This window comes from Asterias amurensis, chromosome 10, assembly GCF_032118995.1.
Source record: "Asterias amurensis chromosome 10, ASM3211899v1".
NCBI classification, from domain to species: Eukaryota; Metazoa; Echinodermata; class Asteroidea; order Forcipulatida; family Asteriidae; genus Asterias; species Asterias amurensis.
The window spans coordinates 4,671,214-4,699,146 of NC_092657.1; the positions used below are offsets into that span (position 1 = coordinate 4,671,214).

Genomic DNA, 27,933 nt, shown 5'->3' on the forward strand with positions numbered 1-27,933 from the left:
ACTCCGATGTAAAGTGTTCATTATCTGCTGCATAGATCATGTTTATTAAAATCTTTCTATAGAAGGAATCTAAGAACAACAAATGAAAAACTTTGTACAATAAAACAAAACAAAAGCTGTTCTTTTAAAGGAACACGTTGCCTTGGATCGGACGAGTTGGTCAAAACAAAAGCGTTTGTAACCGTTTTTTATATAATGCATATGGTTGGAAAGATGTTTTAAAAGTAGAATACAATGATCCACACAAGTTTGCCTCGAAATTGCGTGGTTTTCCTTCTACTGTGCGAACTAACACGGTCGGCCATTTATGGGAGTCAAAATTTTGACCCCCATAAATGGCCGACGTGTTAGTCGACAAGGTAAAGGGAAAACCACGCAATTTCGAGGCATGTTTGTGTGGATCATTATATTCTACTTTTACAACATCTTTCCAGCCATATGCATTTTATAAAAAACGGTTACAAACGCTTTCCAAAGACCAACTCGACCGATCCAAGGCAATGTGTTCCTTTAATCGTTTACTTCTAACTTTTAATGGATGACAAACATGATCATGTACATTGTACCAAAACGCCTTCCTAAAAACGAGGCAAAACACCTTTTCGAAATGAAAATGGCAGTGTTTCTGAATTCAACGGAGAAAGTATTAAAGAAGTGAATAAATTACTGTGGTATATTAATTTTGATTTTTACCCATACATGTACATTGATGTGTGTTAGCACTGTATACTCGGTACTTTCCAGAGTCCTGTGAAAAAATATCGCAGGCATATTACTGGGGTGGAATTCGAACCCACGGACCTTGCAATTTTAGAGCAGTGTCTTACCAACTAGACTACTGAGATTGCATGGTAGCTACATTTGTAGAGGCAGTTTGAATCCTATGTTTTGGCAGCGGTTGCAGCCGCAACAATAAATTACTGCAGGTTTCTTATAATTAGTGTGATCCCCCTGGCTGCCCCTTCCATCAGGTTGTATCTTTGAGTGTGATCCCTGGCCAAAGTGTCTCGCTTTAAAGACGTAAGTGCCACGACTTGGACTCGAACCAACGCTCTGCTGATTTAACAGCTCGGCCATAACACTTCCAAGGGTCAGGCATTCAACATGATTTGGTATAGAGTTACGACATTGAAAGTGTAGGATCAAAGACTGACAAGATAAACCCACATACTAATTCTCTTTAAATATAAAAACAAGAATCATTTTCAAAAATCCTATTTTCAAAGGACAATTCACTAGCATGCTGATTGAATCAAGGGTAAATAATGACACCCATGATTTTATTTTAAATATGAAAACGTCATATTGCGATTATAGGACAAATTATTAGAAATTTAATTCTTACCACGTTAATAGAATAAGGCTTATTTTTATTAATATATGCATAGAGAGAAGAAAAAGAAAACACAAAGCACTGGCAAAAATAGGGCCTCTCTAATAAATAAAGTCTATTATAAAAATAATCATTCTTAAACTTCTAACATTAATAAATTTCTTGAAATAGTTATTAAAAAAAAGTTACATAAGCATTATTAGAGTTTATCTACTTTAGATTAGTCTAGAATATCTAGTTAAACATTTTAGGGTACTATCACCTCGTTTAGTGCCATTTCTATGAAATAAAAGGTAGTTCTTCTTTGAAGTCACACAGTGTATGATTCGGCCATATTGGTGTCGAAAAGTTAGAGCGCTTGACGCAGCTCAAAACCAAAACCTACGCTGCCTGTAAAAATGGCTTTATCAGAAATTTTGTGATTTCTGAAACACAACTAAAACTGAATTAGCACGATAAAGAAACTAAAAACTAAAACAAAAACTTGTCAAGCCCAGCGAACAGCAAACAGCAATTTCATGTACCGTTTTAGACACACCATGAACATGAATGTTATTATGTAAAACTATAAGACTGGCACCCTGAATAAAGATATTTTGCCCCAAAAGGCGACCATCAACATAGGGCTACACAGCTCAGTTGGTATAATGCCTACACGTTAATCCGGTCGCAGGTTCTAGTCCCACTCTAGTCAAATTTTCTTTGTTCAGAATTTCTGCTTGGCTGCATATTATGAAACTGGGCCCAATTTGATAGAGGTGCTTTTTTAAGCAGAAAATAGTGCTTACCAACTTTCTGCTAAGCAAAAATACATAGGACATACATTGTACCAGTCCAAATTGTGCACATGATATGGCATTCTGGCAGGTAACCTTATTTTGGTGAGCATAATTTATTGTGCTTAGCTACTTTTTGTGCTTAAGCAGATCTACGAAATCAGGCCCTGTGCCGACTTCACAAAGAGTTAAAACTGGTCCTATCTCAAGTTAGGACGAGTTACTCGACAGGGTGGAAGCCTCCGCTGCATCTATATATCACAGGTTTAAAACCTCAATGCTATCGGCCTACAACACGATCAAGCTGTTCAAGCTGCCCAGGATCGGCCTGGATGGCACAGACGAATTTCTGGCATTGAAAAAAAACAACGTGGTCACAACGTCTCGAGCCGAGTTCGATTTTAATATCTCCTAGGACTAGTTTTAACTCTTTGTGAAATCGCCCCCTGGGCCTTGGTCGGTAATCCAGCAGTGGCCTTTTTGTTAAGGCAGTGAAGACAAACAATTATCTACCTAATATTAAACACGCCACCTTCTAAACAATTTACTGAAAAAACACAAGCACCAATCAATATGAATGTTCTTCGGTTAGTTTACGTAGAGTTCTGAAATCTCATGTTAATTAGTTAATGTTAAAAAGCAGGTATTCTGTACAAAAAATCCAAAAAGAGTTCCGCTTAAAATCTGTCTTTTCACTATTTGTAAAAATGAAATTGAGCCCTGGTGTGACATAGACCTTTTCGCAAATACTGGGGCACGTGCGTTAAGCTTGGATATAGGTGCAGTGTGGTCTAGCTGGTAATCAAATTTGACCCATATCTATCCCACAATGCACCTCATTCAACAGTCTGCGCTCGCGCAATGGTATTTGCGAAAAGGTCTACGGCAATTGAACAATTTGCATGAAGTGCAGTCGGTTGCCTAGAATCCTGTCGGGCTACCTTGGGTGACAGCGCCCTCTCTTGCCATCTAGTATGCGTATGGATTGCGTCGAACCCAGCGAAGTTTTTGACCGGCATCGGTGCGTATCTTGATGGACGCAGCCTCAGAGGCACGGACGGTCTCCTTTACGGCTTGCATCAGGTTCTGGGCGTTCCCAATCAGCATCTCTGTGGCCTCTTCATCTTTCTCTTCGTCTGTTGTACAAATAATAATAATATTGTAAGCTTATCTTTTGTTGTGCCTCACACTTCCACCACCCCAGGCTCACAAGCCCATAGCCTGAACATCTGACGTCACACTTCGAGGCTCGTGAATAAGGCCAGAGACCTGCCTTCAAAACCGGCGCGTATATTCACCTTTGACCTCAGTCATTTCACATAGAGATACGCAGTCAAATTCTATTGCGGACGTGACAGCAGTGACTGTTTGGGCATTGTCACACAATTTTGTTGGGTCGTAGTTTTAAAGTTACTTTACCTTGTATCCACTTTCAAGGTTTTGTTCTGAAGAACTGGATCTGGATAGACATTCTCAACGCTTTTATTAGAGCAAAACGAGAAGAGTAGGTGTGCACAAAAAGCCGACATTTACAGAGTCCCACATGCGTGCCCGAATGCTTGGCGCGCGCAGCAGAGTTGTGCAGAATGATGGCAAAATGGCATTGGAGAGGCTCACATGTTCTTGCCCACACGTGCGCCGTGGCTCACACGTGCGCCGTGGCTCACACGTGCGCCGTGGCTCACACGTGCGCCGTGGCTCACACGTGCGCCGTGGCTCACACGTGCGCCGTGGCTCACACGTGCGCCGTGGCTCACACGTGCGCCGTGGCTCACACTGCGCCGTGGCTCACACGTGCGCCGTGGCTCACACGTGCGCCGTGGCTCACACGTGCGCCGTTCCTCACACGTGCGCCGTGGCTCACACGTGCGCCGTGGCTCACACGTGCGCCGTGGCTCACACGTGCGCCGTGGCTCACACGTGCGCCGTGGCTCACACGTGCGCCGTGGCTCACACGTGCGCCGTGGCTCACACGTGCGCCGTGGCTCACACGTGGATTGGTGTATTGAACCAGGTGTATTGAACCAAGTGTATTGAACCAAGGCCAAAGTGGTGAGATGCAAGCGCTTTACAGACAGGCCAATCATGCCATATCCATTGTGTGGACAATGCCTTGACTTACCTTGAGCTCCCAACATTGTGGCCTTGACGGTAGTCAGGATCTTCAACTGAGTGCTGAAAGTTGGAATTCTCTCAATCACTTGCTTCATGTTCTGTAAAGAGAAACAACAGAAAATATTAATAATATTTGGTCCGAAGAAAAAAGTTGGAAAACAATTTTTGACCAAAAGGGCTGACCTTCTTGTTCGTATTTGTTCTGTTTGTTTGTTTGTTTTTTTGATTTCCAAATATCACAATAAATAATCATAAAACATACATGCATTAGGAACAAAGGGTGATAAGTGGAGGGCACCAGGAAAAAGCCTAGGCTTATACAGGGCCCGGTCCCATATGGTGCATGCTTGATCAGGATGTGTAGAAATTTACCATCAGAAAATCTTGAATTGGCGTCGGCTGAAGATGACCTCTTGCACTACTACTGCTACTGCCAAAAGTTACCAGTCAAAATCTGTTGCTATGCGAAAGTGCTTTACAAAATCGCTTCATGCATATGGGCTTATAGACAAAAAAATAAAATAAGAGGACTACTTACAAGTCTAATGCGTTTGTCTGTGCACTGATCTGCAATCATACTAGCTAGCCTCACTACTTCTCCAGACTGTTTAGCGATCATACGAGCACACAAATAAAATAAGAGGACTACTTACAAGTCTAATGCGTTTGTCTGTGCACTGATCTGCAATCATATTAGCTAGCCTCACTACTTCTCCAGACTGTTTGGCGATCATACGAGCGCACATGATGAAGTCTTTCTTGCTACCACCTTCACCCCTACAAAAAAAAATAAAAAACACAGACAATTGGCAAAATCTGAAATCTACATACATGTACCATCTGGAAAACCAAACTCTTCCTAACTTAGGATTAACCTTAGGACTGAGGACGAGTTCAGTTCCGTATCCGAAGACGGTAGGACGCATTGAACCCATCCTCAGTTAGGAGGGATTACTCGTCCTAACTCAAGATAGAATTAATCCTGGCTTTTCGTGAAATCAGCTGCAGGTGTATCAAGAAAGCTGAAGATAAAGCCTTTCCTTGCATTGATTCGCGTGTCGTGTCCAATGGTCTTGTTCGCTGAACCTGAGCATTCGTGTTGTCGTCAGCAGCAGGTGGGTTCGAATCCCAGTCATGCACTTGTGCCCTTGAGCAATGCACTTAATCATTATTGCTTCGTAAAATTTGGGATGGTAGTGCTTTCTGCTCTACCAGCCAGGCTCCTAGTGGATGATATCCATGCCTTCAATACGGACTATGAAAGGGGTAACCCTGCTCCAGCCCCAGGAGTAAGGTGGCAACAGGTCTCTGGTGACAGTTTATTAGGGTCAACAGTTAAGCCCTAACTTTGAAGTGGCCGTAGGGCCTTGTGATTTCTGTTGGGAAGGGAACGAGGTCGTCTTACGCTACCTGACATGTTTACTCATCTGAGCCACAGGATAGCCATTTTCTTGCCATCCTTGACTTGACCACTTTGAGTGGATCGGCCACAGACCTTCAACCAATTCCAGATGTCATGAGAGCGCAAGGGGTGATCAATCTCGCCTTACCATCCCCAGCCATGGCGAGGCGAGATGGATCACCCCTGGGACCGCGGTGGCCTACTTCCTTACCTGACATGTTTACTCATCTGAGCCAGGATAGCCATCTTCTTACCATCCTTGACTCGACCACTTTGAGAGGATTGGCCACAGACCTTCAACCATAGAGTTATATATAAGAACTAGAGGGCGCACTGGCCTATATACGCGCTCCGGCATGTGCGCAGGCGGCCATTTTCTAAGTTGACAAAACTGGCATCTCACAGCGTGTGTTTGTGACAAACAGCATCGCGTGAACGTTCAATAAAAAAAACCTCAAACGTGTATTTCATGTTCAACGCGCGTGCAGAATGACGCGCTTGTCATCTTGCAGTCCCGTTTGTGCACGAAGCATCACTCATGCGCCCTCTAGTTCTTATATATAACTCTATGCCTTCAACCAATTCCAGATGTTATGATGCGCAAGGGGTGACCAATCTCGCCTTACCATCCCACCCATGGCGAGGCCAAAGGGATCACCCCTGGGACCGAGGTTGCCTACCCTCTTACCTGACATGTTTACTCATCTGAGCCATGAGGATAGCCATCTTCTTGGCAGCAGCAATCAGATCGTTCCCTTGACTCGACCACTTCTGGGTCTCCAGATGCAAATCATAAGCTGCTTTCTGGAAGAAAAACAAATTGATAATTGAAAAAGAAATCTACTACTATGTTTGTTGCTAAATTAGTTTAGTCATCTTTTCGTCAAAAAATCAGGAGACAGAACACTTTCCGTTTCAGGCCCTAGAATGTGGAATTCCATTCCACACACTACATCAAAAGTTCTAGCTCTATTACCAAGTTCAAAAGGTCACTTAAAACTTTCTTTTTCAATCAGTAACTCTCGCCTTGCTTGGCCTGCACTCTCCAGCCAAAGAGAGACCGGCTTTTTCGCGGGATTTTCTTTACTAAATACTGCAGGCTTTGCCTAGTCGTGGTTTTCCTCTTGGATTTTTTTATTGCACTCCAATTGCTTTTTTCTGTAATTTTCTAAGCGCTTTGTACTGTAAGGAAAAGGCGCTATATAACTGGTGTTTATTATTATTAACACGTAACATTTTCATGCCTTTGCTGTGTCCCTATACTCACCATGATTGGTTGGTTACTTGGTGGTGGTTCTCTTGGGAAGTGAGCCTCAGTCTCCTCCTCTGGGGGTGGGGGCCTGGGAGGTGGGATCTCACCCTGGGGTAGCGGTGGTCGTGGTGGCGCATGGTCTGAATGAAATGGGAAAATATTGAGAACAAAAAAATCTAAGAATTGGATCCTATGAATGCCAAATTAAAACCAATTGAAAAAGGAGGTAGTTGGTGTTTTATAACGCACACAGACTCTAGTCATGTGATTGGTCAATCAACCGTCACTTTTCATCCCTTATTTTGCCTTGTACATGTTTAGCTACCGCAACGCTTTAAAATTTAATATAGAAGATAGGAGTCCTATTTGGATAAATAAAGCATGGTTTTGGCACTTTGTAGCGTCACTGCTAAATTAATTGTTCCTCGCCCATCTGTTAAAACAATAATGGCTTCTCATCTCGTATCCGTCCCTCAGTGACACTCACAGCGCTACGACAATCTAGTGTTTTCCTGTAAGGTTTTGTGGAGCTTGAAGTATGAGACCAATTCCTTAACATAGCACCATGTGAGGGTTTACAAGGTGCTGTGGGACAATACGCAGCAACTCAAACCAGGAAATCCAGACAAACCCCCTTCTCTTTTTGATAAGTGCAGACAGGACAGGCGCGTGTGGTAGCGCTGCGCATTACGCAGGGGGTATATTGTGGGGATGTTGTGGCTGAGTAAACAAGAGCATCGGATTGAAGTTCTGGTTGTTAAGTCTTTGCGATGTCGGTTCGAATCCCGTCGTGACTTTTGTGTCCTTGAGCAAGACACTAATTGCTTCTCTCAACCCAGGGGTAAACGGGTACTTGTGAGGGCAGAGATGGTTTATGTGAATGATTAGCTTGGAGCGCAGTAACTCGCAGCACCCCCAGTGAGCTGAGATGGTTTCAGGAATGAAATATATGGCCCAGTGACCAGGGGTAATAATCTCAGAAGCGCTTTGGTATGCCCTTCGAGCTGTGAAAAAGCCTTAAAAATTTTTAAAAATTATATTTGCATACATGAAATGTGTTAAAGGCACGTTACAGAATTGGTAAGAAACAAAATTCGTGAAGATCACAGATTTACATAAAACTTACACGGTCTATTGATGATGATAGTAGAAAACATCCCTTGAAATATTTCTGTCTGAAATTTCATATTTGATGAGAAATAAATAATCTAACTTCGCGTTTGGAGTTAATCGCTCAGTGAGCGTTTTATTCATTTTTATTTTGGCATCGACGCAATGCAAAATTTGTTATCGGTTTTTCACTATTCTCTTGTGACCCAAATGGCGATCAATCTCAAACTTCTACAGGTTTGTCAGTTTATGTATATGGTGGATTGCATAAAGTGCTTACACTGCCAGCAACTGTTTTGTTAGCAAAAAACCAATTCTGTAATGTTCCTTTAAATGACTCACCGACTCTCAGATTGCTCATATCTTCTACAGGTGGCTGAGACATCACAAATGCCTGACGCACATTACCAGCACTGTCCAGCATCTAACGGCGACAAACAATAAACGAAACATACGGCATAAATAATAAGCAGAAGCATTTCTTAGCGCCAGCCGGAAAGAGGTTACAAACCCCTGCTCCACGCCCCTCCATTGGGGGTCATGTAGATTTGCGGAGTGCTGTAGACCGTGTATGACTCCCGAGACAGTATTGACAATTTTCTTTGCTAAGCAAAAATTGAGTGCAAACCAGTCATAACAATGTAAACGCAATGTAATTTTTTGCTGGAACGTGTTTCTGCCAAGGAATCTTTTTTTTTGTGCTTAGCAAGTTCTAGTGCTTACAGGCTATACGATATTTGGCCCTGGGCACGATTCCATTACTCTGCTTACTGTAAGCAAAGAATCAGAGCCCAACTTCATGGCTCTGCTTACCGTAAGCACAGAATCGGCACTTACGGAAGCAGGAATTATTTGCTTACGGCAATTGATTTCACGGGTTAGCGGCGAATTTTGGCTTCTGCGCGTGCGTCCTCCACGTTACTAGGCAATCTACGCTTACAAGGCTAGCGCAGAAATTCGGCGCTTGCACATAAGCGGGGAATCGTGATCGTAAGCGCAGAATTCTGCAGTAAGCAGAGAATTCCGCACTGTTGTCAAGCGTACTTCACGGGTTAGCAACGATTTTCTTCCTTGTGTGTGTGTGTGTACTCCACATTACTAGGCAATCCTCACTTACATAGCTAGCACAGTTATTTAACGCTTGCACAGTTGGATGATACTTTGTCTTTGTAAAAAAGTAGGAAACACAAGTGGCTTAAAAATATAGATGACTGACGAATAACAAAACTGAGCTGCTATATATGTCTACGATTTTTATGAATAGTGTTACAAGGTTAGCCAACAAATAGTTAGTATTCATGAATTTGAAACATGATATCGCAATAAAAATAAAGGCAAAATATGTCATTATTTTTTTCTTGATTAGGGGTTCATAAGTTCATTCCCATTATTTGGTCTGTAACAAACTTACCATACTACAGACCTGTGGAAATGGCAGTAAATGTTTTCGTGGTGCAAAAATAAAAAACTGCAATTTTAGGACAATTTTTTAAAGTTTAAACTGTCATAATTTTGAACAAGCACTAAGAAAGAAGGCAACACATTGAATGATGCCAACAATTCCGTAACAGCGCACGCAAATCGCAGGTCGACCTTATTAAAACGTCTTTAATAATTACACACCAATCATGCCTTAAAGAGGAATAAAAGCATCCAAGAGAATTTGACATTTAAAAAATGTTAGCTTGGGGGAAAAAAATCTTTAACAGTTTAAGATGAGAAATGATGCAGTTAATTTAAATATCTAAAGGTTATAAAAAAGTACAGGGCTACAGGCATTCAAAACAGGATCCTTAAAGGAACACGTTGCCTTGGAACGGTCGAGTTGGTCTTTGAAAAGCGTTTGTAATCGTTTTTTATAAAATGCATATGGGTAGAAAGATGTTGTAAAAGTAGAATACAATGATCCACACAAACATGCCTCGAAATTGCGTGGTTTTCCTTTTACCTTGTCGACTAACACGTCGGCCATTTATGGGGGTCAAAATTTTGACTCCCATAAATGGCCGACCAGGTTAGTTCGCACAGTAGAAGGAAAACCACGCAATTTCGAGGCAAACTTGTGTGGATCATTGTATTCTACTTTTAAAACATCTTTCCAACCATATGCATTTTATAAAAAACGGTTACAAACGCTTTTGTTCAGACCAACTCGTCCGATCCAAGGCAACGTGTTCCTTTAACACTACACCAGGGCTGCTAGTTGAGCACTTTTCCTAGAAAACCTGCACGTAATAATTTAGAGTAAATACAAGTATTTTAAAGTGAGTATTTTGATTGAGTTATAGTCTGAGTACAAGTATTTTACAGTGAATTCAATAGTAAGTACTTTTTTTTTTTACGAATAAGAGCAAAGTACTTTTCTGAGAGTACAATTATATTTCCAAGAGTTCTTAACAGTGCGACGGGCATACACAACCTTTCTGCGAGTACAAGTTTGAGTACCTATAACTTTCATGAGTATGAATGAGTACCCTTTTGTGGGTATGAATAATTTGAGTAACTTTCTGTCAGTTTAAGTATGAGTTCTTTTTTGTGAGTATGAGTATGAGTACCTTTCTGTGAGTTTGACGAGTTTGAATAACTTTTTTAACTAAAGTTTGAGTACTGATTCTTTTCTGTGAGTACGACTATCAGTAACTTTCTGTACGTTTAAGTATGAGTTCTTTTCTGTGAGTATGAGTATGAGCACCTTTCTGTGAATTTGCCGAGTTTGAATAACTTTCTGAATTTAAGTTTGAGTAACGATTCTTTTCTGTGAGTACGACTATCTGTAACTTTCTGTAAGTTTAAGTATGGGTTCTTTTCTGTGAATAAGAGTATCAGTAACTTTCAGTGAGCAAGATGAATATAAAGAGCTTTCTTTAATGTTTAAGTACAAGTAAGAGTTCTTTTCCGTGAGTACACATAAAATTGCAACACAAGTTGAAGACATTTTTCTGACAATATGAGTAATGTGTTCAAGTACAATTGTATTGAGTATATGAGTGCGGAAAAAAGTACTCTATTACAAAAGCGAGTCCCACAACTTTGCTTAACAGTCCCTAAGCTTCTGTGTAATAGTCTGTTCTTCTGAAGCTTGCTCAAACCAACGATGATAGTTTACTGTCGCACCAATTCATAATGAGAAAAAAAATGATGTCAATCATGCGGATTATTACGCTTCAAGCTGAGGGTTAAACATCGTAATGAATGAAACAACAACCAAATAAACAACAAGTAAACAAACTTGCAAAAATTACAAGCATATCTTAACTGCTGAACGCTAATGAAAGAATTAGGTATGGCAATCAGCAGGCAGGAGGAGTTATCTGTGAAAAAAAAATGAAATTCACGGCAGAAAACGGGAAAAAAAAGTACAAAGTCAGAAACCTCTGCTGGTGTATGCCAGTCCTGTTGGCCAACGGCGGTGTTGGCTGCCCGTGACCCTTGACCTGCAGTGGGTGTGGCCTTGTAGGCTGATGGTACATAGGGGTCCAGAACGTGTGCTTGGGTCATTTGGGCCGTGGATATAGGTCTGGTATCGGCCTACACAAAGCAACGTTATTAAGTGACATTAATACCAAGAAAGAAAACCCTCCAAAAACAACAACAAAGTTCTTGAGCTCCCAAACAGGTATAGCTACTCACAATTCTAGACTTTAACAGTGGGTGACTTCCACAAAGCGTGTTAGTTCCATAAACTGTTTACGCTTCTTCATTTCTGAACAACAATAATGGCGCTATTTTAGACTGGGTGAGGGCACTTAGTAACCAATCTTGGGAGGCTTATCATCCTGACTTGCAGCCGAGAAGCCGACTTGTGAAAGAAGCCGACTTGTGAAAGAAGCGGCTCTGTGTTCAAGCCATTGGAAGCCAGCCACATCGACCCATGTCGACCACAGATTACAGCTACAGATTGAAAGTGTTTGACTTTTTGGAGGGATGAAAACTGGAGAGCCCGAAGAAAAAACAAAAACCCTTGTGGGGTATGAAAGAACCAATGCACAACCCTTCTCACATAAAGCCTTCGCTTAGAATCGAACCAGGGCCACATTGGTGAGAGGCAATGCATTAGCCATTCATACATACCACACAAATTTGGAGGTATGTGGCGGTCTCTCGCACATAAACTGGCGAGGAAGGGCCCTCACAGCGCATTACATAATAAATCGACGAGAAATGCTAAGAAATGGGAGTAGAACATGAATAATGTGACGCATTTCATCATTTAATTTCCTCTTTGGGCGGTATAAAATGCATTCTCTTATAACCAATTTGGTTTAAAAGCGCCCTCACAGTGCATTACATAATCAACCAATGAGAAAGACTAAAGAAATGGGAGAGAATAACACAAAGGCAGAAAGGATTGAAAACCTTGCGTGGTTCTATGGGTTGGTAGCTGGGTGGTGGTGGTGGTGGTAAGGGTGCAGAATCCTGAGTCTACAGTTTAGGGAGAGAAAGAAAGAGAGAAAGATGAAATATCACAAAGGTGCAGAATGGCAGACTTTTGATTGCTAGGGGTGGCAGAAAAATTTAGACCAGTTCATACTACCTGTGAATGCAAAGCCAATTTCGACGGCACAAATTTGCAGCGAATAATTCAGTTAAGTTGTGGTCAACTCCTGCGAAACAATCCCTGCGAAAAAGCCATGTGGCGTCAAAATCACTTTGAGTTTACGTCGTTTTGAGCATGCGCGCATTTCTAAGAGCAATGGATTTTCCTGGTTAAATTTGCTGCCACTTAGAGTCCCCAAAAGTCTCCCATTGGAAACGGACTTTTCTGACATGAAAGCTTAAGATGAAACGAAAAGGGTGAGTGTAGAAAACAGTGGATCAAATTAAATGAAAGTATAAATGGAAAAAGCTGTGATAAGAATGAGAGAAGTTAAAGGTAGACAAGCAAAGTGTATACTCAAGGCAAAGTAGGTCAAAAATCAAGAGGGGCGTGGCATCACGATGAGTCAAGAGGGTCGTGTCATCACAATACATTTCGAAGGACATACAACCATCATTTATCGGGTATGTCAGGAAGGGTGTGGCATCATCATTGGGCCAGTGAGCCCGCAACACAAAGGATTTACGATAACACATGATTTCATCAGAGCAAAGTACTTCTTGCAGGATGATAAGGGGATCAGGTAGGGGTACGGGCACTTTAGATGATGATGAAAGTAAATTACCTTAGAAGTAGTTTTAGGGGAGCATCTTAATGAGTAAGATGCAGAAGGAGGAGGAGTGGGAGATGGAGGAGGGGTCTTGGGTCTGGGGACTGCAGATGATGATGAAAGTAAGTTACCTTAGAAGTAGTATAAGGGGAGCGTCTTGATGAGTAAGATGCAGGAGGAGGAGGAGGAGAAGGTCGAGAAGATGACTGTTTGTAAGATGAAGATGGCTACAGCAAGCAAATCATTCAAGATGGTGATTTAAGGTAAAAAGCTACAAAAAGAACTACACATGACATGAAGAAATGATATCAAAATATTTGTCCAAATGCGTCACATACAATACAGGTTTTCAAAAAGCCAGAAATGGACGAATGTGAAAATTTCCCCCAAATGGCTTTCATGCTTTGGTGTCACAAAATTGATTATTCCTGAAATTTATGACGACAAATTGACAAAATAATGAAAATGGCAGACAAATGAGGAACAAGGTGAACAACATAAAAGTGGCAGACACGGTAGACATAATGAAACAGAGGTAGGCCGACAGTGTGACACAAGTGAAACACTAACAGGCAAACAGTGAGAGACAGAATGAAACTTACAAACACAAACAACAATAGGTAGACAGACAGACAGACAGACAGACAGACAGACAGACAGACAGACAGACAGACAGACAGACAGACAGACAGACAGACAGACAGACAGACAGACAGACAGACAGAAAGACAGACAGACAGACAGACAGACAGACAGACAGACAGATAATACAGAGTAGGACTTATGCAGATAGATAAACAGACAAAAAGAATGAATGAAACACGCAGAGAGACAAAATAAAACAGCAGACAGAAAATGAGAAAGATGGAGATAACAGAATAAGTGAAAGCGTGAGACTACATCATGATGTGCAAATAGCGCGAGTGGTAGAAAGTGGTAAAGGGAAAAACACCTGCAGTGAGTATGATGCCTGTGGCTGAGACACAGGAGAAACGACGGGAGGGGCAGTGTACACCTGGGATACAGAACAGAGGTGGATAGAATAAAAACAGGCAGACAGTGGTCAACAGAATGGGACTTACAAACAGGTTCAGTAGAATGAAACTTAAAAGTAGTGTCAACAAAATGCAACTTACAAACAGGGTCAAAAGAATGAATCTTACAAACAAGGTCAACAGAATGAAACTTACAAACAGGGTCAACAGAATGAAACTTACAAACAGGGTCAACAGAATGAAACTTACAAACAGGGTCAACAGAATGAAACAGGGTCAAAAGAATGAATCTTACAAACAAGGTCAACAGAATGAAAGTTACAAACAGGGTCAACAGAATGAAAGTTACAAACAGGGTCAACAGAATGAAACTTACAAACAGGGTCAACAGAATGAAACAGAATTAAACAGGGTCAAAAGAATGAATCTTACAAACAAGGTCAACAGAATGAAACTTACAAACAGGGTCAACAGAATGAAAGTTACAAACAGGGTCAACAGAATGAAAGTTACAAACAGGGTCAACAGAATGAAACTTACAAACAGGGTCAACAGAAAGAAACTTACAAGAGACGAGAAACAAAAGAAAATGTGACAAACAGAAAGGTATAAAACAGACAGATAAAGAAAGTGACAGAATGAAACATGCAGGTAGACAGAATAAAACAGATGGAGATTACAGAATATGTGAGAGACTATAATATGAGTAGCATGACTGATAGAAAGTGGTAAAGAGGAAAAGACCTGCGACGAGTATGATGCTGGTGGCTGAGACACAGGAGAAACGACGAGAGGGGCAATGTATACCTGGGATACAGAACAGAGGTGGATAGAATAAAAACAGGCAGACAGTGGTCAACAGAATGGGACTTACAAACAGGTTCAATAGAATGAAACTTAAAAGTAGTGTCAACAAAATGAAACTTACAAACAGGGTCAAACGAATGAATCTTACAAACAAGGTCAACAGAATGAAACTTACAAACAGGGTCAACAGAATGAAAGTTACAAACAGGGTCAACAGAATGAAACTTACAAACAGGGTCAACAGAATGAAACAGAATGAAACAGGGTCAAAAGAATGAATCTTACAAACAAGGTCAACAGAATGAAACTTACAAACAGGGTCAACAGAATGAAAGTTACAAACAGGGTCAACAGAATGAAAGATACAAACAGGGTCAACAGAATGAAAGTTACAAACAGGGTCAACAGAATGAAACTTACAAACAGGGTCGACAGAAAGAAACTTACAAGAGACGCGAAACAAAAGAAAATGTGACAAACAGAAAGGTATAAAACAGACAGATAAAGAAAGTGACAGAATGAAACATGCAGGTAGACAGAATAAAACAGATGGAGGTTACAGAATATGTGAGAGACTATAATATGAGTAGCATGACTGATAGAAAGTGGTAAAGGGGAAAAGACCTGCGACGAGTATGATGCTGGTGGCTGAGACACAGAAGAAACAACGGGAGGGGCAGTGTATACCTGGGATACAGAACAGAGGTGGATAGAATAAAAACAGGCAGACAGTGGTCAACAGAATGGGATTTACAAACAGGTTCAGTAGAATGAAACTTAAAAGTAGTGTCAACAAAATGAAACTTACAAACAGGGTCAAACGAATGAATCTTACAAACAGGGTCAACAGAATGAAACTTACAAACAGGGTCAACAGAATGAAAGTTACAAACAGGGTCAACAGAATGAAACTTACAAACAGGGTCAACAGAATGAAACAGAATGAAACAGGGTCAAAAGAATGAATCTTACAAACAAGGTCAACAGAATGAAACTTACAAACAGGGTCAACAGAATGAAAGTTACAAACAGGGTCAACAGAATGAAAGATACAAACAGGGTCAACAGAATGAAAGTTACAAACAGGGTCAACAGAATGAAACTTACAAACAGGGTCGACAGAAAGAAACTTACAAGAGACGCGAAACAAAAGAAAATGTGACAAACAAAAAGGTATAAAACAGACAGATAAAGAAAGTGACAGAATGAAACATGCAGGTAGACAGAATAAAACAGATGGAGGTTACAGAATATGTGAGAGACTATAATATGAGTAGCATGACTGATAGAAAGTGGTAAAGGGGAAAGACCTGCGACGAGTATGATGCTGGTGGCTGAGACACAGAAGAAACGACGGGAGGGGCAGTGTATACCTGGGATACAGAACAGAGGTGGATAGAATAAAAACAGGCAGACAGTGGTCAACAGAATGGGATTTACAAACAGGTTCAGTAGAATGAAACTTAAAAGTAGTGTCAACAAAATGAAACTTACAAACAGGGTCAAAAGAATGAATCTTACAAACAAGGTCAACAGAATGAAACTTACAAACAGGGTCAACAGAATGAAAGTTACAAACAGGGTCAACAGAATGAAACTTACAAACAGGGTCAACAGAATGAAACAGAATGCAACAGGGTCAAAAGAATGAATATTACACACAAGGTCAACAGAATGAAATTTACAAACAGGGTCAACAGAATGAAAGTTACAAACAGGGTCAACAGAATGAAACTTACAAACAGGGTCAACAGAATGAAACTTACAAACAGGGTCGACAGAAAGAAACTTACAAGAGACGCGAAACAAAAGAAAATGTGACAAACAGAAAGGTATAAAACAGACACATAAAGAAAGTGACAGAATGAAACATGCAGGTAGACAGAATAAAACAGATGGAGGTTACAGAATATGTGAGAGACTATAATATGAGTAGCATGACTGATAGAAAGTGGTAAAGGGGAAAAGACCTGCGACGAGTATGATGCTGGTGGCTGAGACACAGAAGAAACGACGGGAGGGGCAGTGTATACCTGGGATACAGAACAGAGGTGGATAGAATAAAGCCGGGAAAAAACGGCGGTCAACAGAATGGGATTTACAAACAGGTTCAGTAGAATGAAACTTAAAAGTAGTGTCAACAAAATGAAACTTACAAACAGGGTCAAAAGAATGAATCTTACAAACAAGGTCAACAGAATGAAACTTACAAACAGGGTCAACAGAATGAAACTTACAAACAGGGTCAACAGAATGAAACTTACAAACAGGATCAACAGAATGAAACAGAATGAAACAGGGTCAAAAGAATGAATCTTACAAACAAGGTCAATAGAATGAAACTTACGAACAGGGTCAACAGAATGAAACTTACAAACAGGGTCAACAGAATGAAACTTACAAACAGGGTCAACAGAATGAAACTTACAATCAGGGTCAACAGAATGAAACTTACAAGAGACGAGAAACAAAAGAAAATGTGACAAACAGAAAGGTATGAAACAGACAGATAAAGAAAGTGACAGAATGAAACATGCAGGTAGACAGAATAAAACAGATGGAGATTACAGAATATGTGAAAGACTATAATATGAGTAGCATGACTGATAGAAAGTGGTAAAGGGGAAAAGACCTGCGGTTCAGAGTATGATGCTGGTGGCTGAGGCACAGGAGGTACGGCGGGAGGCGCAGCGTTAACCTGAGGTGCAGAACAGAGGTTGACAGAATAAAAACAGGCAGACAGTGGGAGACAGAATGAAACTTACAAACAGGTAGACAATAGACAAGAAAATGTATGACAAACAGAAATGTATAAAACTGGCATGTATAAATGAACGTCTGAATGAAAATTCAGGTAGACAGATTGAAACAGCAGACAGAATATGACAGAATACAGTTAGAGGTAACAGAATATGGTCTAGGAGCATGATGTAAGTGAAAGAAAGAGAAAACACCTGCGGAGAGTATGATGCTGGTGGCTGAGGCACAGGAGGTATGGCGGGAGGTGCAGCAGAAACCTGAGGTGCAGAACAGAGGTAGACAGAATAAAACCAGGCAAACAGTGGGAGAATGAAACGTACACACAGGGTCAACAGAATGAAACGTACAAACAGGGTCAATAGAATAAAACTTACAAACAGGGTCAACAGAATGAAACTTACAAACAGGGTCAACAGAATGAAACTTACAAGAGACGAGAAACAAAAGAAAATGTGACAAACAGAAAGGTATAAAACAGACAGATAAAGAAAGTGACAGAATGAAACATGCAAGTAGACAGAATAATACAGATGGAGATAACAGAATATGTGTGGTAAAGGGGAAAAGACCTGAGGTTCAGAGTATGATGCTGGTGACTGAGGCACAGGAGGTACGGTGGGAGGCACAGCGTAAACCTGGGGTGCAGAACAGAGGTAGACAGAATAAAAACAGGCAGACAGTGTGGGAGACAGAATTAAACTTACAAACAGGTAGACAATAGACAAGAAAATGTATGACAAACAGAAATGTATAAAACTGGCATGTATAAATGAACAACTGGATGAGCATTCAGGTAAACAGAATGAAACAGCAGACAGAATATGACAGAATACAGATAGAGGTAACAGAATATGGTCTAGGAGCATGATGAAAGTGACAGAAAGGGAAAACACCTGCGGAGAGTATGATGCTGGTGGCTGAGGCACAGGAGGTACGGCGGGAGGCGCAGCAGAAACCTGAGGTGCAGAACAGAGGTGACAGAATAAAACCAGGCAAACAGTGGGAGAATGAAACGTACAAACAGGGTCAACAAAATGAAACGTACAAACCGGGTCAACAGAATGAAACTTACATACAGGGTCAACAGAATGAAACTTACAAACAGGGTCAACAGAATGAAACTTACAAACAGGGTCAACAGAATGAAACTTACAAACAGGGTCAACAGAATGAAACTTACAATCAGGGTCAACAGAATGAAACTTACAAGAGACGAGAAACAAAAGAAAATGTGACAAACAGAAAGGTATAAAACAGACAGATAAAGAAAGTGACAGAATGAAACATGCAGGTAGACAGAATATGTGAGAGACTATAATATTAGTGACTGATAGAAAGTGGTAAAGGGGAAAAGACCTGCGGTGAGTATGATGCTGGTGGCTGAGGCACAGGAGGTACGGCGGGAGGCACAGCAGAAACCTGAGGTGCAGAACAGAGGTAGACAGAATAAAAACAGGCAGACAGTGGGAGACAGAATGAAACTTACAAACAGGTAGACAATAGACAAGAAAATGTACGACAAACAGAAATGTATAAAACTGGCATGTATAAATGAACAACTGAATGAGCATTCAGGTTAACAGAATGAAACAGCAGACAGAATATGACAGAATACAGATAGAGGTAACAGAATATGGTCTAGGAGCATGATGAAAGTGACAGAAAGGGAAAACACCTGCGGAGAGTATGATGCTGGTGGCTGAGGCACAGGAGGTACGGCGGGAGGCGCAGCAGAAACCTGAGGTTCAGAACAGAGGTGACAGAATAAAACCAGGCAAACAGTGGGAGAATGAATCGTACAAACAGGGTCAACAAAATGGAACATGCAAACAGGGTCAACAGAATGAAACATACAAACAGGGTCAACAGAATGAAACGTACAAACAGGGTCAATAGAATGAAACTTACGAACAGGGTCAACAGAATGAAACTTACAAACAGGGTCAACAGAATGAAACTTACAAACAGGGTCAACCGAATGAAACTTACAAACAGGGTCAACAGAATGAAACTTACAATCAGGGTCAACAGAACGAAACTTACAAGAGACGAGAAACAAAAGAAAATGTGACAAACAGAAAGGTATAAAACAGACAGATAAAGAAAGTGACAGAATGAAACATGCAGGTAGACAGAATATGTGAGAGACTATAATATGAGTGACTGATAGAAAGTAGTAAAGGGGAAAAGACCTGCGGTGAGTATGATGCTGGTGGCTGAGGCACAGGAGGTACGGCGGGAGGCGCAGCATAAACCTGAGGTGCAGTACGTGCTGCCTCTACTGGCTGATAACCGGATGGCTGTAAAACAATCAGTTACTCTATCAACAAACACAAATATACTACTGCTTTGGATACAACACAGATATCTTGATCTATCTGGATACAACTCAGATATATGGATCTTTCTGGATACAACTCAGATATCTGGATCTTTCTGGATACAACTCAGATATCTGGATCTATCTGGATACAACTCAGATATCTGGATCTATCTGGATACAACTCAGATATCAGAATCTATCTGGATACAACTCAGATGTCTAGTGGATACAACTCAGATATCTGGATACAACTCAGATATCTATCTTGATACAACACAGATATCTGGAACTATCTGGATACAACACAGATATCTGGAACTATTCGTTGCAATCTAGTAAACAGCAGGAAAGGAATAGAACAGTGAGGGCATATTGCTGGAGGATTGGTAACAAACACAAATAACTACTTATCTGGTAAACATTGTACAACACAGAATCTGGATACCACACATATATCTGGATACTACACATATATCTGGATACTACACATATATCTGGATACTACACATATATCTGGATACTACACATATATCTGGATACTACACATATATCTGGATACTACACATATATCTTGATACAACACAGATATTTTGATACAACACAGATATTTTGATACAACACAGACATCTGGACATGTTCTTGGCATATATAGTAAACAGCAGGAAAAAAATAGTTAGGCAAAGGTATATTGCATGAAGATTGGTAACAGATGGAAATAACTACTGCTAAAGGATGGTGACTATAGTAACTGAACAAAAAAATTATCAACCAAATTGTATCAAAAATACAATGGAAAGTGGAATAAAAAACGGTCAGGAACATGTAGATGATGTAATGAAGAAAAATAACATGTACAATGTGAATTAGTAATCACTTGATCTACATGCTTAATATTACATTTATATATTCATTCTCCAGTCATTCATTTTCATCTTTTTCTACTTGGCTTTTCATTCAATGTCTTTTGTGGGATTATTGTATTAGCCAATGAGCTTCTTGACATTTTGAGCATGGAGCCAATCAGCAGCTTTAGCTTTTGCTTTGACTTTGTATTAATATTTGTGAAAGCGATAATCTTTAATAGACCATAAATTTTGTAGAATCATCAGTAAGTGTTTTCTCGTAAGCGAACACTGGGACCTGTTTAAGTTTGCGAGTTTGTTTCCGTCATAAGCTACATAAAGGTACATGGGGCCAAAGCGATCCAAAAACATGTTCACATACAGCTCTATAAAATTACATGTAGTTCCAGTAATTGGGTTGTGCTACATTTTGGACTGAAAATGTCAAAACCACTTGACCAAAGAATACACAGCTTTGCGCATAGCTGATTCATATCGCCATCTGTCTGTCTATTGGTAGGAATGTAAGCGTTGAGGTCTAGTCCAGGGAGTCAATTCTAAGAATGAGACGTGATGTTGACACCGCCAAGAAAACAAACTCGATGACCAACTTGCAAATGTGAATATTGAGCCAGTAAATCGAAAAATTCAAGCAAATTTTGCCAACTTTAGATGCAGTCTTATACAAACAATCACAAAAGTGCAGATAAGAATTTAACAAGAGTAGTGAAGGAGTATCTTGTAATATTAAAAATCCAATGTGAAATGCGTGCAGTACATGTACATCACAGCGGAATGCGGATAAAATTTGAACAACTTTGCCAACTTCAGACGATGTCAATGTGAATCCTTCCACAAGTGCGAAGCATGCGTACCGTCACAGATCTGACACAAAGAGTTTGTCGTGGGCACCAAAAAATTAGTTGAGATTGAAAATGCAAAATGTGCAGTATAACACGAGAACGCAAATGTTAAAAGAAGTTAAGATCAATAAAAACATATTGCCAATTTTCAAGTGAAGTCAGTTAAAATAAACTTCCAGAAAAGCGTGCATGGAGTCCATCTACTCTATTTTTATAATCTCGTATTGTATATTTGCTGGTTTTTTGATGTTTTAATGTATTTTTATATTGTAAACCTAAACACAATTCAGCCTTTTGGCTGCTACGTTTGATTTTTAATAAACCAATAATAATAATAAAATAGTTCATGTCTGAATGTGATTTTTTTTTTTTTTGAGAAAATCCTGAAATCATGAAAAATTCTGAGAAATCACAGGCCTGATTGGACGACAGAAAAAACAATGGATCAAACCACGAACCACAAAACACACGGCTGAACCAAAACACAGGGTACAAGGATAAAATACCAGGAGGGAAGATTCTGATTACATAAGATAAAAAAAAAAAAATAGAAATAAACTTTAGAAAAGTGCCATATCAACCCTAGTATGGTGAAGATCCTGGCAAAAAAAACACGCCGGAATTGATCACAGAAAATATGATGGAATAAACACAGGGTACAAAATACAGAATGGTCAAATCCTGATCAAAATGAATGAAGAAAAAAAAAAATTGAAATAAATTTAACTTTGAGAAAATCTTGAAATCATGAAAAAGTCTGAGAAATCACAAGCCATAATTGACCCAAAAAAACACGAATGACAAAACACAACAAGGCTGAAATAAGAAAAAGAAAAAGTCTGATCGTAACCAATTGAAGAAGAGGTGTAAAAAAGAAATTCTGGAAATTAAATAAAAACCTGAGCATGGTAAGGCTGTTGGCTCGCTGAGTGTACGAGGGGGTCGGTACGATTAGCGGAGTAGGCCGGTGTCACTGGATAATAAGGCGCCATGGGGGCAACAGGCGGGCTGTGTAGGGCCTCTTGTAACTCAGCAGCTGCCCTCTGGTAACCAGGAAGATCAGGTCCTCCAGAGGAGTGGGTGCGGGGCGTGTATGAAGACACGCTTCCGGGGCCGTTATACGGCCCTCCCATTGGCTGCTATATACAGTGGGTCATGGAAAGACTCGTCAAGATGTTCATTGTTGTTTACACAGAAAGGATCATTGTCACCTATAGTACACCCATTGGGGTGTGTATACCCAGATGGGGGACCTCTCCCCCGATCGGGATACCAAGAAGAATTTTAACTTGGGATAGACACACATTGACTGGGACCCTCTCCCCCTTTACAATGAACTATTCAGGATTACAGGGAAACTAGTTCAACCCCTTCCAACAAATAAATGGGAAGACTTTTTAAAACTACCTCCATGAGCATGAACAAGGAATGAGGACACCACAAACCTTTCCTTAAAAAAAAACAGCTAAGCTATTGCAATTTTGGAATACACTTTTGCCCTGGACCAGATTGGGGGAAAATATTTCCCCCAATCTGGATATCATTGCTTAATTATTCCCATTGTGATATAAACATCTACCCCGACTTGAACCCTCTCTCCAAATGTATGATAAATAATGTCTCTTTGCTAAACTACAGGTAAAAATATACCCCATTGGAACCACTTTCCCTAATCAGGGTATAAAAAAACCCCTATTGGATTTGTGTCTATTCCTCGTTAGATTTATTGGTAGTACCCATGTCGAGGGGTGGCTCCCAATGTGGGTATAAATACACCCTGATGGGTATACTTATGAGTGACAACGACACATTCTGCAATATTATACTATCTCGAATGAGACCTCAGGCAGCACACTGATGAGTATTGCATTCCGCAGCACATGCTTTTCCCATAAAATAAAAAAAAAAGGGCCCAATCTCGCAAACCTGTTCAGCTCACAACAGTGCTCAACAAACTTAATGTCACAAAAAAAAACAGGCTCTTTAAGAAAGTTTCCTTTCAAGGCACTGGAAACGTTTGGTAATTATCAAAGACCAGTATTCTCACTTAGCTTATCCCAACTGTAATGCATAAAATAACAAACCTGTGAAAATTTGAACTCAATTGGTCATCAAAGTTGCAAAAGAATACTGGAAGAAAAAATACCCTTGTTGCACGAATTTGTGTGCTTTGAGATACCCAAGAAAAGGTCTTTCTCAGAATTAGCTTTTTTAATGAGAAATTACCTCTTTCTAAAAAATATGTTACTTCAGAGGAAGCCGATTCTCACAATGTTTTAGACTATCAACAGCTCTCCATTGCTCGTTACCAAGTAAGTTTTTATGCTAATATTAATGTATTGAGTATTACCAAACGTGTCCGGTCCCTTCAAGCTAAGCTGGTTTGTTTGCTTAGAAAGTGCTCATGAAATTTGGGCCCCGCAGTTTCATACATAAAAGCATCCTGGTCTTAATTGGGTATATCAGCCACTTGAAAACGGACAGTTAAAGTCTCAACATTCCAACACTTGCAAGACATCACAGAAACACCAGAAGAATTAGTTCCACACCTTGGATTAGACGACAATCACAAAGATGAAAAATCCTTCCTTAAAACAACCACAAGGAGGAAGGAATGATGCAACACAGATTCGTTCTCTTTGGGTAGATAGTCACGGAATGTTACTTGAAAATGTTCACATGCAAACAGGCAGGAATATGACGTTAACAATTCTCAAACAGGGGAAGTTTCTTTGAAATATCCTGAAAAAAACAAAATGAACAAATCACAAGCCTGACAACATCAAGGCCTAAAGATCTAGCCCTGAATAATACGGACCAAGAAAAAACAAACAACCAAGACCTAAATGTATTTCTCAAGTATGGTCTTAACATGTATACCGAACACTTTAACAGTATCACTGATGTTTGCAAAACTGAAAATCTACAGAAAAATCTCTGAGTAACCGTCAATGTTCAACATTTCTCTGTGTTATGCACACACACACACACAACATGCTCTTCAGGGACGACTTGTATACTATTTTTTTTATGGCGGACGGTTTATCATTACTGCGATACCTTGGGATTGCCACAATTGTTGTTGCTGGCAGCTGGACAGCTGATGGAAATATCCACCCACATAAACAGAGAGCTTAGACATGTACATGTTGGTGCTCAGACGAAAGTAAAATTTGATATGTTATCTGAGATCTGGGAACTGAGCTTCTACTTTTAGCATTAGTGCTGAGTGCTACTTTCAAGAGGCAGAGTTTTATTCATGAATAGTATATACTTAAAGCAAATCAGTTGGGCATCCATGCTAAAGTTCCAATAGGAATAGATCCAAAGGTAAAGTGCCAAAAGGTAAAGAACCAAAAGGTAAAAGTACCAACAGGTAAAGTACAGTACCTATAGGTAATGCACCAAAAGGTTAAGTACCAATATGACAAGTACTAAAAGCTAAAGTACCAACAGGTAAAGTACCAATATGTATTCTCCATGCAGACACAGATACAAACAAGAGGGTCCAACAGACACAAGTAAAGTCATCATTCCACTCACGGATTGTTAGTTTACTGAACATTGCTGCTCTGTGCAACACAGTTGGACTCGATCGGCCATTTTGACTGTCTCACCAACTGGTTTATTTGTGACGTGTTCTTGCAAAATCAGAACTTGGCACAAAGGCATGAATTATTTCCCAGATTTCGTCTGATTTTGCAAGAAGATGCCCCAGAGAAAGAACGGTGGTGTACGGTTAAGAAGCATGTATCTACAATCGTGCAATTTATTTTTACAAAACGTTGATCAAATGGAAACAATTAATCATGGATGGATGACGCTCATTCCATTTTGGAATCTACCTATATTAATCGTTATCAATGAAATGACAATATAAAACTGTGTTACCTACATGTACACGTGACGGTTTAACTACACTGAGTTAATGGTTGCATTGACAATTTGGAAAAGTTGGAATTTTTAAAACGATGTTCTGGCATGTGAGATAAAAAAACAATCCTATAGACCATGTAAACTCGATTTAAAATAAGTGTGACCTTGTACATTATTTGGGTATTCTGGCAGGCACAATACTGCACTGGTCCTATGGGAAAGTTGACACTTTGTGACATAATTCCACATAAATCCAAGAATTATGAAAGTAAAAGCTTGTCAAGTTTTGAGATGTGCCCCCTTTCATCATATCAAAAGTTGATAAGAATTAGACAGTGCAATCTCCATAAAATATAAGATTTTATGATTTCTTCCATTAGGCTGGTACAGATTTTGCCTGCAGGAAGTCCAGGCTCTGTGGCTCTTTAATAAACATGTGATGTCACAGGTCACATCGAATATATCCTAATGGACTTTGAAGGTGGTTACCAGTAAAAGTTGGAATTTTTATTAAAGCCATTATACACTTTCGGTAAACAGTATTGTCCAAGTCCCACACTTCGTGTATCACAACTTATATATAAAATAACAATCCTGTGGAAATTTAGGCTCAATCGTACATCGGAGTCGGGAGAAAATAACGGGAAAACCCACACCTGTTTTCGCGCGTTTCGCCGTGTCATGACATGCGTTTATAACAAATCCGTAATTCTCGTTAACGAGAATTTATATTGTTTTACCGTTTTCTCAAAAAGTAAAGCATTTCATGGACTAATATTTCAAGAGAAGTCTTTTACCATTACCTTCTGTAAACCCTGTAAATTATTTGTAAATCTGTGAACTTTTTTTTTTTTTTTCTGTACCGAAAGGGTCCAATGGCTTTAAACGATGTTCTGGTATGTGAGATAAAAAAAACAATCCTATATCCTTATGGACTTTGAAGGTGGTTACCGAGAGTAGGTGGTAACGCGCCCTGGCCTGTCGGTGTGCGAAGTTGTATCTATCTGCGCCTTCCACCTCTAGGACCCCCGTTCGAATCCCACCGGGGGCACTATGTGGATAAGGTTATCAGTCCCTACCTGACTACATGGGTTTTCCCTGAAATATTTCTCTGGGGTTTACATGAACTTTCTCCCTTGTCATGTCTCCGAGTTTTTTTTTTTTGTGATACAGTGATTAAGTTCGCTTTTCTGAGTCCTTGGCTTCAAAGGAATTAATAAATGCCAAAAAAAAAAGGAACAGTTGATTTGGATCCACAGCCACAATCAGTGAAGTGTAGCCCTCTTCTGGAAAAACAGGGTAAATTTTAAACTTTTCCAAATGTCAACGCACCCTTCTACATATTTCTTTCAGTCATGCTTTGAGATGGGTTTTCGTTACTGTGGGAGGATAATAAACACTCAAGTTAGTCAATCTGACAAATAGGACCACCTGATTGGCCGGCTGGGCACGTCCCATTTGTGCCGGTGGGGGTGCCGGCACCGGAGGCGGAGGGGGGTAGTATTCCTGAAGAGGAATAACGAAGATGAACGGAACTTTAAGTTCCGCAACAGACGTCATGAGCTGTGTGGGGGGAAAAAAGGTAAAAGTCTCAAATCTGTTAGTGTCGCAACATATGAATATAATCTGGAACAACGTGATGGCAATGGCGTCCTTTTCGCTGGTCTTGTTCTTGTACTCCTTACAATGCCTTAAGAATGTTTCTTTATGGACATTTTATTTCCTAAAAGAAGAGCCTGTCTACCTCAGTTTTTCAATGATGCTTACGAAGTGCGGACAAGAGAACAAAAGAGGTCCACATAATGAAGGGACTTGAAACATTTTGTGTGGACTTACTGTACACTTGGACTTGTGTGTTCCTAAAGTTCTTAAAGAACTGAAGTCTTAATTCATGACTAACTCTGATCGAACCCGCGTTAGTCAACGATAGTTGGACCAGTCTAGTCGACTATTCGCGACCATCCACTCGAGGCTGGTTGAGGCATCCTTGGTTACCAATAGCAATTTGTCATATCACAGTGTGCTGCAGGCAGAGAGGACCAGTTATTCTTAAAACGGCTGAAAAGGAGTGAGTATGGACTTTTTATGTGTTCACGGCATAGAGGTACGGTTCACGGTCATCTTTTTCACTTACGGTCGTTAGAAAACGACTAGAGTCGCACTTTTATTTCAGCGGCATGCGCTTTGTACGTCACGAACTAACCACCCGTCGACGATTGTAACCTGATCGAACTTGCTTATTATTGCAGCATCCTTCGGATGAGATGTTAAGATATTGTTTAGGTCTCGTGCATTGTGCAAAGCATGTTAAAGGGACCAGAGCACTTATCGT

General features: G+C 40.2%; 2 protein-coding genes across 12 annotated transcripts in view; both read right to left on the minus strand.

Annotated features, from left to right (window-relative positions):
* Positions 1 to 437: 437 nt before the first annotated feature.
* LOC139942473 (vinculin-like) overlaps positions 438 to 27,933 on the minus strand; it is a 52,559-nt gene continuing 25,063 nt past the window's right edge. Inside the window, exons 17-29 of one of the 11 annotated variants that reach the window (XM_071939265.1) lie at positions 27,033 to 27,164; positions 22,625 to 22,861; positions 19,890 to 19,997; positions 14,875 to 14,937; positions 14,088 to 14,150; positions 12,345 to 12,410; positions 11,361 to 11,516; positions 8,331 to 8,412; positions 6,894 to 7,018; positions 6,315 to 6,430; positions 4,878 to 5,001; positions 4,232 to 4,322; positions 438 to 3,245 (exon numbers count right to left, since the gene is read on the minus strand). In XM_071939265.1, the coding sequence (XP_071795366.1) occupies positions 3,079 to 3,245; positions 4,232 to 4,322; positions 4,878 to 5,001; positions 6,315 to 6,430; positions 6,894 to 7,018; positions 8,331 to 8,412; positions 11,361 to 11,516; positions 12,345 to 12,410; positions 14,088 to 14,150; positions 14,875 to 14,937; positions 19,890 to 19,997; positions 22,625 to 22,861; positions 27,033 to 27,164 (1,530 nt within the window). In that variant the 3' untranslated portion in view covers positions 438 to 3,078. Of the gene's footprint in view, positions 3,246 to 4,231; positions 4,323 to 4,877; positions 5,002 to 6,314; positions 6,431 to 6,893; positions 7,019 to 8,330; positions 8,413 to 11,360; positions 11,517 to 12,344; positions 12,411 to 13,266; positions 13,363 to 14,087; positions 14,151 to 14,874; positions 14,938 to 19,889; positions 19,998 to 22,624; positions 22,865 to 27,032; positions 27,165 to 27,933 lie in introns of all 11 variants that reach the window. The other 10 variants (XM_071939264.1, XM_071939269.1, XM_071939266.1 and 7 more) reach the window with 10 other exon arrangements.
* On the minus strand, positions 16,840 to 19,820 carry LOC139943361 (uncharacterized). The gene is made up of 7 exons (XM_071940189.1): positions 19,741 to 19,820; positions 19,054 to 19,116; positions 18,591 to 18,653; positions 18,267 to 18,332; positions 17,892 to 17,954; positions 17,570 to 17,635; positions 16,840 to 16,970 (listed from the first exon to the last, which is right to left on the minus strand). The coding sequence occupies exons 1-7, from the start codon at positions 19,818 to 19,820 to the stop codon at positions 16,859 to 16,861; spliced, it is 513 nt and encodes a 170-aa protein (XP_071796290.1). The 3' UTR covers positions 16,840 to 16,858.